Source organism: Suncus etruscus, chromosome 7 (assembly GCF_024139225.1).
Source record: "Suncus etruscus isolate mSunEtr1 chromosome 7, mSunEtr1.pri.cur, whole genome shotgun sequence".
Lineage (NCBI taxonomy): Eukaryota > Metazoa > Chordata > Mammalia > Eulipotyphla > Soricidae > Suncus > Suncus etruscus.
In genome coordinates, this window is record NC_064854.1 from 12,638,142 (window position 1) to 12,651,283 (window position 13,142).

At 36.6% G+C, this 13,142-nt stretch overlaps 1 protein-coding gene across 2 annotated transcripts in view; it reads right to left on the bottom strand.

Annotated features, from left to right (window-relative positions):
* Nucleotides 1-4,270: 4,270 nt before the first annotated feature.
* The window catches only part of SUN3 (Sad1 and UNC84 domain containing 3), a 31,217-nt gene continuing 22,345 nt past the window's right edge, over nucleotides 4,271-13,142 (bottom strand). For both annotated transcript variants that reach the window (XM_049776277.1, XM_049776276.1), the window contains exons 7-10: nucleotides 11,368-11,483; nucleotides 10,109-10,276; nucleotides 5,484-5,576; nucleotides 4,271-4,390 (exon numbers count right to left, since the gene is read on the bottom strand). In XM_049776277.1, the coding sequence (XP_049632234.1) occupies nucleotides 4,271-4,390; nucleotides 5,484-5,576; nucleotides 10,109-10,276; nucleotides 11,368-11,483 (497 nt within the window). The remainder of the gene's footprint in view (nucleotides 4,391-5,483; nucleotides 5,577-10,108; nucleotides 10,277-11,367; nucleotides 11,484-13,142) is intronic.

A 13,142-nucleotide genomic window follows, 5' to 3' on the forward strand; every position in this document is an offset into this window, starting at 1 on the left:
TGGCTGATCATTCTGCTTCTTCCTTTGTTTCTGAACATGAAATGCCTTAGGAGCACATTGGCATCTAAATTGCTGTGTTCCTATGGGGATGACAGTATGAAACGAATGAAGTTGTCACACGGCCAAATTGGTCAGGTAACGACAAGCACTATTATTGATATTAAGGCTGCTGATAAATACCTTTCTGTATATAGAATTTTTACATGACAGTTTGTTGAAGCAAAAGGGTATATATATGAAGCTCTAAAATGAATGATTTTTTTAAAAATTGAATGGCTATTCAGTAAAATTTAATAGACATTTTTTTATAAAACATTTTCATAGCAACCTGTGAGAAAGCTGTTTTCCCCAGGATCTCACCAATAAATGTTATTGAACTTTTGTATTATTCAAATTTCACTGGTGAAAGAGTGTATGTAGATTTTGCCATTTTTCATAAAAATAAGCTCTTAAAATAATTCCTAAATTTTTGGAACAGTGTATACTATTGTAACATTTTTTTTCTCTAGAGTAATTGATTGTTGAGAGTATATATTGGAAAAAAATCATCCTTAAATTATCAATTGCTAATTGTTTTGCTGTTTTAAAAAATGCACTGTGGGCCGGAGCAATAGCGCAGCAGTAGGGTGCTTGCCTTGTGCATGGCTAATCCAGGACAGGCCTCGATTCGATCCCCGGAGTCCCATATGGTCCCCCCAAGCCAGGAACGATTTCTGAGCCAGGAGTAACCCCTGAGTGTCACCTGGTGTGCCCCCCCCCCAGAAATAAAATTAAAAAAAAATGTACTGAGGTTTTGTTGGCCATGCATACATTTTTAAAAATACCTATGTTGTAGGTATTTTGTTATGGATTCTGAAGTTTCCCTCTTAGGGGCCAGAGCAAGGAGGGCACTTGCTTGCAATCAATCAAACCAGGTTCAATCTCCAGCACCCAATATGGTCCCCAAATCTGTCTGGAGTGATCCTTGACCTCAGAACAGCATTAAGACCTGAGTAGTATCACTTGTGGCCCTAAAACAAGCAAAAACCCAAACAAACCAAGTTTGACTTTTATTTTAAACAGGAACTAGAGAGAGGTAGGCTTTCTTGCCTTATATGTAGCCAATCTTGGCTTGATCCCTGGCATTGAAGTCTCCAAAGCATAGAGACCCAAGTAGCCTTCAGGTACCACTGGGTATGATCCAACATCTCAACCCCAAAACTGAAAAAAGGGCCTTCCTCTAGCCAATGTCATACAAGATTTATCCCATTATCTTGTTATATTTTTCTGGCTTCAGTACTTACCTGCCCCGGATGTCTTGGTCCCAATACATCAGGGAATTTCTCGGAACACCCTCAGGAAAGTGTGTGCACAGGAATTGGCAAATAATGACAAAAGCCATGTGCAATTGTGCGGGAGAACACTATTCTGGTTATTCAATATCTGGGGGTATATATACAGGATTCTTTGCCAGTCACAGTTTTTTTTTTATGGTATATTAAAAGAACTCACATTTGTTTCTTTGCAAAGTAAAGCATATCTCTCTTGTTAATAGATCTTCAAACTCTTGTTAACACTGATCTTCAAAACAATTCACGTGCCTGTAGGTGGTTTGCAGACCTTATGAATAGATGCATTTTGATTGAGCCCAGAGGATCAAAAGGGGGAAGATTTTAACATCTCAAAATTTTTCCTCTCTGGGGTAGTGCATTTGCCTTGCACACGGCTGACCCAGGACAGACCTCTGTTGGATCCCAGGCATCCCATATGGTCCCCCAAAGTGAGGGGCGATTTCTGAGCATATAACCAGGAGTAACCCTTGAGCATCTCAAGGTGTGATGTTTTTCCTTCTATGGCCAGGTCCCAGGTGTCAATTCTAATGTAGATTAAAAGATTTAGCGGTGCTGGAGAGATAGCATGGAGGTAAGGCCTTGCATGCAGAAGGACGTTGGTTCGAATTACGGCATCCCATTTGGTCCCCCGTGCCTGCCAGGGGCTATTTCTGAGCGTAGGAACCCCTGAGTGATGCGGGTGTGACCCAAAAGCCAAAGAAACAAACAAACAAACAAACAAAAAAGATTTAGCAAGAAACCAGGTTTTCCTATCAAGGTTTCTTTTTACCTGAGGGAACAGGTTTTTTGCTTTTAGGGCTTAGAAAACTAACTTCCTGAAGTCTAAGAAACAGTTTTTAGAAGGGCCAATAAAAGTAACAAACTTATTTGAAAGAGATGCAAAACTTCACCTGGGAAAAGCTTTCTTAACAACCCATTGCTACTTTCAGGCCAAACTTTGGATGTTATACCTGAGGTAAAAAAAAATGAGCCAGCAAGTTACCAGGAGTCCCTTAGAGATGTCCTAAAACAAGCATTCCTTTTATCTGAGAGGTCAGTCTGCTTAAAGCTACGGGGCTTTTTAAAAAGACTACAAGAATTAAAGTTGTTTTTATGTATTCCTTGGTGCTGAGTTTTCTAGGTAAAGATAAATTTAATCAAGGCTATATTTTCCTGTATTAATCCTTATGTTTGGAATTAAATGCTCAAATATAAATATATTTAGTACAGCAGAAGGGAGATGCATATTTAGGCCAAATGTTTGTAACTATGCTTGAGAAGTAATCATCCTCACTATCGGGGAAGTATGGTTTGTCATCTACACTGAAGGAGGGCCCCCCAGTAGGCCTTTTAATAAGTTTCCTTTTTAGACCATAGTGGCGACACTTACCTACAAAACTTTTCCAAATTTGGAAAATGGAAAATATGGGGTACCATATAGAAGTAGATTGAGCAGTTCAATCCTCAGCTATTTAGTTTTTTCTTTCTTTCCCTTTTTAAGATGTTACTTCCACCAACTACCAAATTTCCACATGGACATTAATCTCTAACAAGATATAGCATTGGTTTGTTTTTATTTCTTTTTGTTGTTGTTGTTTGTTTTCTTAGTCCTTTAGTACTAAGTCCTTACTATTTTAATGTTCAGTACTGTACACGTTTGGATTTTTGGGTTGGGGGAGTCAGTACTCCCCAGCAGTGGTTCCAGGAACCAAGCACAGTTAAAATCTGCCTGACCATGGAGGTCTGTAATGTTCTACTCTAGCCTCGCATGGCTGGTCATGCTGGTGAGAACAGAGAAAGAGCAGCATGTGGTTTTGGGGACCAAACTCAGGACCTCATTCTTGCAAAATGTACAACTCTATCCCTTTGAACTATCTTTCCAACTCTCAATAATTTATAGTTTTGTTTTTGTTTTTCAAATTTTTTTAAATTTTTTTTTTAAATTTTGGGCCACACCTGACAATAATCAGGGGTTACTATTGGTTTTATGCTCAGAAATTACTCCTGGCAGTGTTTGGTGGTTGATATGGAATGCTGAGGATCAAACCTGAGTCAGCTACATGGAAGGCAAGTTCCTTAACCACTAAATATCTCTCTGGTCCCAGCTTTATAATTTTTTTTCTCTGTTTGGGGAGAAGGTCTTGGATCATACCATCTATGCAAAGGGCTTACTCCTGGCCATGTTTGGAAATCCTATATGGTTCAGGGAGTTGAATTTAAGTCAGTCACATGCAAAGCAAGCATTTTAATCCCTGTATCATTTCTTCAGCTCAGTCATATAACTTTTTTTTCTTTTTATATATTTTATTTAAACACCTTGATTACATACATGATTGTGTTTGGGTTTTAGTCACGTAAAGAACACCACCCATCACCAGTGCAATGTTCCCATCACCAGTGTCCCAAATCTCCCTTCATACCTGTCTCATAGAGGTGTTTCCTTAATGTGTTTATCATTTTAAAACAAATTTTAGAATCAACTTTATTTAAAATCAGCCAGGTAGTGTTGGAATGCAAACATTGTATTAGGGAGATCTCGGTTCAATTTCAAGCACCGTGTAGTTCCTTCAGCATGATGAGAGTGAATCCTGACCACTACTAGTTGTGATCCAAAAACAAACAAATGAACCTTTTGTTGGCTTCTTACAAATATATATATTTTATTTTTTTAAAATGTTTGACGTGAAATTGATCTAAGATTTGATAGTTCAAGTTGTCTTTGTATTATAACACTCAATATAAAATAAATTAGTTTGTGCCTGCATGAAGGCGGATATGATGATGTATGCATGACAAGGTATACTAGTAAAATTCTTTTACTTTTTTATTGACAAGTATGAAGCACTTTGAGCTTTTCCTCCCACCTTCAATTTTCTACTCTTATGGGTGTGGTGAATAATAAGGGAAAAGAAATTCAGAAATGTTTGTACTTGTAATCATGGTCTTCTGCACCAGTTCTTCTAGGTGTGATTTCCTGGGGTACCGTGGACCCTGAATCTATAGAGACAAGTATATTTCAGGTGTCCCCAGTTGCTGAGTATTTTAATTTTCACACAATTTAAAGGCTCAGAAACTTCATACTGAAAAGAAAACAAAACATAGAATGAACACCTTATAAAGAAACCTTGTCCAAAGAATCCAAAACAATTCTTAGTGGGAAAAATAAAGCTTTATTTTTAATATGAATATTAACCAATATTCATATTCATATGGATCTAATAGATGAGGAATATTAATAATGGAAATAAAGCATTCCTAAAATGAACAATGGGAGGAAAACTATAGTGTTTCTCACTGCCACTCCTTTGCCCCATATTGCTCCTAGTTGCCTAGGCTAAGGAGCAAAGGCAGGATAAGTAGGATGAATACTAGATCTCACAATTCAATTCTAACATTAGTATTATTTACTATGATCATTGAACAGTGTCATAAACATGTTCACATTCTGTGAGATGTCTTTTGATAACTATTCGAATACCTCTAGTGGCTAATGAGAAACAGTAAAATATATTTTATATTTCTTCTTGACTTTTAGGATTCTTATCTTACAAGTTGTTGTTGTATATAATTTTAGGAAAATAAAAATGACGTTTCAGATTATCTGGCATGAATTGATTCTTTCTCTGAGTTTCTGTTCATTTCCAACTATATCCTCACCAATCATTTCACCTAAAATGGGAAATAGTAACTAATACTATCAAGACAACCAAGTAAACAAAAAAAGAACTGAGAAAATAAATACATTTTAATGTGCTAAACATATTTTAATATGATTAATCATAATTGAATGATTATTAAACTTAGAAAACATTTTAGTATTTGTCAATCTTTTGTATTAGGATTCCCATTAATACTTGGGGGAGCTGGAACAATAGTGCAGCTAGGAGGGTTTTTGCTTTGTACATAGCTGACCTGGGCTCAGTCCCACCATCTCATCTGGCCCCCTCAGCCCACCAGGAGTGATCCCTAAGTAGATCCAAAAGTGACCTCAGAGCTCCACTGAGTGTGACCTTCCAAAATTAAAACACTTGGAGCTAAGAATTAAATTTGAGGAAATGTTACTTAATTCAGCTTTCTCATAATTATTTTCCAAATACATATTTTTCTTGAGAAATCCCAACCATTCTTTCCCAAAAATTAGCTGCTTACATCTGAAACCGGACGTTAATTTACCTGGAGCTCAAATGTTTGGACAGTGGCTCCTGTTTTATTGTATATAAACTGACCTAGGAAAATGTCTTCTCCTTCACATTGTTTTGAAATACCCTATTAAAGAAAACAAAAGATATGAGAGCAATTATGAATGGTTAAATCAAAATAAATGCAAGCAATTGGGTAGTCCCCAAACCAGAGACAGAAGGCAGGGGCAGGACCAGGGGGAGGAAGGGTCCCTGTTGTGACTTAGATAAGCAATTTTCACTTCATTTTAGTATGCTCTGAGAGAAAGAGAAGCACCAGGACAAGGGGAGGGGTCTTTCACAACCCCAGCTGGGCTCTGCCCAGCCACATAGTCCCAAGAAACTCAGGCAGAGACAGAACAGCAGCGATTGGAAAGAGCCATTTCACCTCAGGTCAATGTGGCCCTGAGAAGAGCATCGCTCCACAGTCACAAATTTTCTCTCAGTCAATGAACCACAACGCAACACTTAAGAACATCACACACTGCAATGAGACAGTAGGAAAGCAACACAGAACCACAACAGACTTAGTGAAGGAAGATGGTAGTTCTGAAGACCCAAATTAGTATCAGCCACCTACATAGATTCTCTAGTAAGAACTTTAGAGAGGAAATTTTGAAGATGTTCAAGGAACTCAAACCATGGAATGGACAGCCAATGACATTCAACTGGATATGAAAGCAGAAATGAGAAAAATATAAAAAGAAATGACAGGATTGAAAAACTTGGTAAGAAAAAAAAAATCAAAGGCCTCACCAGCAGGGAAATTTAGATCTAAAAAGTATTTTTAAAATTTGGAATGGGGGCCGGAGAGATAGCACAGTGGTGTTTGCCTTGCAAGCAGCCGACCCAGGACCTTAGGTGGTTGGTTCGAATCCCGGCATCCCATATGGTCCCCGGTGCCTGCCAGGAGCTATTTCTGAGCAGATAGCCAGGAGGAACCCCTGAGCACCGCTGGGTATGGCCCCAAAACAAAACAAAACAAAACAAAAAATTATAATGATTATTCAGGGGTGGCGAACAGGATTTTCACCCTCACTCAAAATGGCAAAATGCAATATGTGTTTAGTATATTATTGTTAAAATTATATGCTTTTGTGTGAGTGTTTGTCTGTTTTGGCAGGTCACTGCGTGGTGTGGCTCTCTGATTCTCACAGTTTAAAATTTTGGCTCTTTGTTCGAACTTGTTCGCCACCCCTGGATTATGTTATAAAAAATGAACTAGATAGACTAAAATATAAATTGACAAAACAATAAGTTGGAACACAGTACAAAGGAAAAAAGTAAAAAAGAGTCTTCAAAAGAATAAATTAGGTATCTATGAAGATAGTCCTCTGAGCACCACCAAGAACAGCCGTGTAAGGTCAAATGACTTAATTACCTAATTAATATGCTAATTCCTTCTATTAAAATTAATTAAGCACCATGGTTACAAAATTATTTATATTTGAATTTTAGTTATAGAATATGAACCACCCTTCAATGTCTACTAATGTCTACCAATGTCCCCATTTTCCCTTCAATCCGCAACCCCCACCCGCCTATCTCTAGGGCAGTCATTTTGTGTTTTTTTTTTTTTTAAAAAAAAACAGTTATAAAAAAAGGACACCCCCTTCACCAGTGCAATATTCCCACCACCAGTGACCCCCATTTCCCTCCTCCACCACCCCTGTATTCAAGACAGACACTCTACTCTCACTCATTAACATTGTCATGATAGTTGTCAGTGTAGTTATTCCTCTAACTGAACTCACCACTTTTTATGGTAAGCTTCATACTGTGGGCTGGTCCTTCCAGCCCTCATCTTGATCATCTCTATTATTTTTTTTGTTTTGGTTTTTGGTTTTTGGGCTACACCCGGCGGTGCTCAGGGGTTACTCCTGGCTGTCTGCTCAGAAATAGCTCCTGGCAGGCACGGGGGACCAAATGGGACACCGGGATTCGAACCAACCACCTTTGGTCCTGGATCAGCTGCTTGCAAGGCAAACGCCGCTGTGCTATCTCTCCGGGCCCGATCATCTCTATTATTACAATAATGTCTTTTATTTTTCTTAAATCCCATAGATGAGTGAGACTATTCTTATTCTGTGTCTATCTCTTTTCCCTCCGACTTATTTAATTTAGCACAATAGTTTCCATGTCCATCCATATATAGGAAAATTTTATGACTTCATCTCTCCTGCTGGCTGCATTGTGTATATGTACCACAGTTTCTTTAGCTACTCATCTGTTGTTGGACATCTAGGTTGTTTCCAGATTCTGGCTATTGTAAATAGCACTGCAATGAATATAGATGTGCAGAAGGTATTTTTGTATTGTGTTTTTGTGTTTTTAGAAGTGGTATGGCTGGATCATATGGGAGCTCAGTTTTTTTTTTTTGAGTAATCTCCATATTATTTTCCATAAAGGCTGGAATAGACAACATTCCCACCAACAGTGAATGAGAGTTCCTTTCTTGGACCTGTTTGTCTCTTTTTCTTTATTGACACTGTGATTTGTCCAGAGTGATCACTTCCAGCTACCATTGTCATAGAGAACCCTTCCTCTACTAACTGCATTCACCGTTTTGTGGCAAGCTTCCTACCATGGACTGGTCTTTCCTAGCCCTCATCTCTATTGTCACTATATTATTATTATTATACTGTCTTTTATTCTACTAAAGAATGAGATTGTTCTATGTCTATCTCTTTCTCTCTGAGTCATTTCACTCAGCATAACAACTTCCATATCCATCCACGTATAAGCAAATTTCATGACTTCATTTTCTTAAAGGCTGCATAGTATTTCATTGTGTTTCTTTAGCCATTTAGTTTCTTTAGCCATTCATCTGTTCTCAGGCACTTGGATTGTTTTCAGATAATAAATAGTGTTGTGACGAATATAGGAGTGGTGTTTTTGGGTTCCTAGGAGTGGTATTGCTGGATCATATAGGAGCTCAATTTCTAGTTTTATGAGGAATATCTATATTGTATTCCCAAAAAGTTGCACTAGACTACATTCCCACCGGCAGTGAATGAAAGTCCTCTTTTCTTTGCATTTGCATCAAAACCAGTTGTTCTTGTTCTCTGTGATGTTTACCAGTCTCTGTGGTGTGAGATTATATCTCATTGTTTGGATTTGTATCTCCCTGATGATTAGTAACATGGAACATTTTTTCATGCGTCATTGGCCATCTGTAGTTCTTTAAGGAAAGGTCTGTTCATTTATTTTCTCCATTTTTGGATGGGGTTAGATGTTATTTTCTTGCTGAGTCTTGGTATCTTAGTCACTTTTTTTTATTCAAAATGCAGAAACTCTGTTTAATGGATTTCTATTTTTTTATCTTGACTTCCACTTGCTTGAACAGTGGTGTTTCCTCTTTAAAGATGCCTTTAATTTCAATGTCATGGAGTGTTCTACCTAAATTTTCTTCTTTGTACCTTATGGTATTAGGTCTGATATCAGTATCTTTAATTCATTTTGACTTGACCTTTTTGCATGGTGTTAGAGGTCTGAGTTTGCTTTTTTTTTTTTTTTTTTTTTTTTTTTTTTTTTTGCGTGTAGTTGACTAGTTTTTTTCAACATCACTTGTTGAAGAGGCTTTCCTTGCTCCATTTTGCATCTCCTTTATTAAAGATTAATTTATTTTATACCTGGGGATCAGTCAGAATACTCAAGTCTATTCCATTGATCTGAGGGTATTTTTTTATATAACTGAAACCAAACTACAAACATGCTTATAATCATGGTGCTTAAATAAAGACATTTATAAAAAGCATTCTAAATGACTGTGGTGATGCATACACAAACTACATGAAATATTAAAAGCCACTGAATTATATTTTTAAAGTGTGAACTGCTGATATGTTAATTAGATCTTTATAAGCCTAATTTTTAAGAGAAGTAAAACATAAATATTAAGATAAGTGCCATAGAAATTTATTTTTTCCATCATAGAACAACATAGATGATAACTAAAACTGGAAAAAAGTGAAATAACATTAAAAATATAAAGGCAAGGGGCCGGCATGGTGGCGCTAGAGGTAAGGTGTCTGTCTTGCGAGCCCTAGCATAGGACGGACCGCGATTCGATCCCCCAGCGTCCTATATGGTCCCCCAAGCCAGGAGCGACTTCTGAGCATATAGCCAGGAGTAACCTCTGAGCATCACCAGGTGTGCCCCCCCCAAATATATATATATAAAGGCAAATACATAATTAAACAGTTAAAACTATTGCAAGTTGAGGGTTTGAGGATGTGGCTAAAAATGGTAGAGAGTATTTGCCTTGCATACATGAAGCTCTGAGTTCAATTCTCATCACCACTAAGGAGAAAAAAAAGGAAAAAAATGGTTATAAGTTGAGAGTTCTGAAGAATAGATGGGAGTAGGGGAGGGGGACAAAGACAAACAGTATCTCATCACAGCAAATGGAAATGCTTGATTTTTCCCTGCACTTATAAAACTTTGAGAAAACTAAATGCACACAATCTGACCCAATCCCTTTTATTTACCAGATGTCAAAACAGATTTCATAAACAGTCATAACTGACTTAGATGAAGTCAAGATGTTCAGATGAAGTTTCAGGACATAATTTCTACTCAACCATTTCCTATCTCAACCCATATTGAATAGTTCCTTACATAAACAGAAAATTCCTTCGGTGCACTGGAGATATTTCCCGAGGGTGACACCTTCTCTGAGATGTGCTCCATGGTAACTGCCAGTGGGATTATCTTCTTGGCAAGCTTGATTAGGGCATGACCCTGGGAGCCTGGAAAGGACCAGCATTTTCCAGGGTGAACATCTGGCTGAAAACAATTAAAAAAAACAGTTACTGTTCCATTCCTACAATATTGATCATCTAATTACTACTAACCATGCACCTTCATTTATGTCTACAATAAGGATATGTGCTTAATAATGATAAACATTAAAGGATACATACCAAACAAACAGTTCCAGGATATTTATATTTTGTTCACCTGTTAAGTTTATGCTTATCAAGCAACATTTTTATTATGATGGATGTTCTTTCATATCTCTAATCAAATTGTAAACTGTCAGAAAGCAAGTTGATAGAGATGAGAATGTTTTGGTGATGGGGTGATATGGTTGTGGTTGTGATAATTTAGGTGATAATAGTGATAAAAGGTGATGATAATTTTGGTCATAATAGTGTTGGTGGCAAATAATGATAAGGTTGTCTAGATCTTGCCTCTAGCCAAGAATGAAGTCCACTGTTTTGTCCCCAAAGCTATTTTTAAATTTGAAATGAACTTTACAATTATACATTATAATTTTAAAAAGATCCACTATCTGTTGGTGTCTACAATCTTTTGACTTGAACTGAAAGTCTTACTTGATAAACCTTTGCCAAGATTGGGTTTTATAAGGATGTATTGTCATGAATGATATATACCACTTAGAGGGCATGGCCATCCACAAGTGTTGGGTTATTGACATTTTTCACCAAAAAAGGAATATCAGAACTATTTTAAAGAAAAGATGAAATGTATATGTCATATTTGAGAAGTAAATAACCATGTACTCATTTTAATGTGATAAATTAATAATTGCTGCTTTTCTATAAAATTTGCAAAACTCGGTGACTATAAATATGAAAGTACATGGTTTCAGAGTCTATGTAAATTTCAGGACTTGTTGTAACCATCTTATACATTAATATTTTTATTATAGCCTATAGAAACAAAAAGTAAGATATAAGCAAATTATTCTTTCTCTTTTTTGGGGGGAGGGGACTTTCCCAGTGATGCTCAGGGGACCACATAGGATGCTGGAGATCAAACACAGGTTGGCCATGTGCAAAGCAAATGTCCTCCCGCTATACTATCGCTCCAAATCATAACTAAATTAGTCTTAATCATAATCATGCTATTACCTGGAGAATAATGTCTGGAGGCATTTCATAATTTAAGAACCCAATCCCATGCCAGTATAGTTTTGTCTTATTGTTTTTGTAGCTTTCTGAGGTCTCAGTGTCAATGATAGAGGCACCTAAAATTATAAATGATTTTAAATAAAAAAAATTCACAACTTCAACCAAATAATTTTAATGGTAATGATATTGTTGGGAAACTTACCAGGAAAATTGCACTTGATTTAAATTTGAAACTTTAGAATTAGTAGAAAAAGTATGATTTTTAGTTTTTATTATACTGAAATATTGTTACTTTGAGAAGTTTGTTTCACAAGACTTGTTTCATAGAACTTATTAAATTAATATTATGAATTTGAATTTTGGAGTAGTTGACTTAGACATGGAAATAAGTGGATTGTATTGCCTAAAGAGTATATATACCCCCATATTTTGTTGTCTTTTATTTTGTGAAATTTTGAACCTGGTGGAGCTCAGGGAACACTCCAACTCAATGCGCAAAATTTGCTCATATTGGTGTTTGAGTATTGTGTATGAAAAGCATGCAGTATTGGATATTGAAATTGGGACTTCTTCAATCAATGCATGTGTTCTATGCCATTGAGCTATCTCTTTGGCCCTGCTCCACTCTTGTATTTTATTTATTTTTTAAACTAAAGAACATTTATTTGTCTTTCACTAAGATTTTATCTTGAAGACATAACTGAACTGTGTTGTCACCCCCACCATTCCATGGTTGGTATGGTGTGGTATGTATAGTGAAAATAAATAGTTCAAAGGGATGAAACCAACTATAATTGACAAAAAACTGTCTAAAACACCATAAACATTTTTAAGTAAAAAAAAAAAGAGTGGATAGAGGGAAGGGAGGCAATGGGGGTTTTTAGATTGAACAAGTTCCTCATATTTCATTCAATACATTCAAACCTGACTAGAGTGTACTAAATGGAAACAGGATCATTAGAATTCAAAACATCTGCTATAGTTTGCTATATACACTTGAATTCCAAGCCCACCCCCATTCCCCTAATGCTTCCAGCTCAATTATTTCCCCACCTGCTGGGCCTGCCAACAAAGAAGCAGGAAGTATGTAGATCTTCTCTTTAATCCAGTCTTTGTTATGAGGCTGGCATGTCTGGGTGTCAGCTCAGCAAACATGAGATCTGCCATATCATCAATAAAATGACTGACGGATATCATATGTGATAGAGGGACTGTTGGGGTTCATTCTCTTCAGATGTTCTTTGTAAATTTTACAAACACCTTCCATGCACTAATTCACAGATTTATAGTCAGCATAAATTCTGCCTTCTGATTTGGGGGACCATATGGGATGCTGGGGGATCAAACCTAGGTCAGTCACGTGCAAGACAAGTGCTCTACTGCTGCGCCATTACTCCAGTCCCTAGACATGGACATTTCCTCTCTTTTCTTTTCTTTTCTTTCTTTCTTTCTTTCTTTCTTTCTTTCTTTCTTTCTTTCTTTCTTTCTTTCTTTCTTTCTTTCTTTCTTTCTTTCTTTCTTTCTTTCTTTCTTCTTTCTTTCTTTCTTTCTTCTTCTTTCTTTCTTTTCTTTCTTTCTTTCTTTCTTTCTTTCTTTCTTTCTTTCTTTCTTTCTTTCTTTCTTTCTTTCTTTCTTTCTTTCTTTCTTTCTTTCTTTCTTCTTTCTTTCTTTCTTTCTTTCTTTCCTTTCTTTCTTTCTTTCTTTCCTTCTTTCTTTCTCTTTTATTCATTCATTAATTCCTTCTTTCTTTCTCATTCTTTCTTTTATTTTTGCCT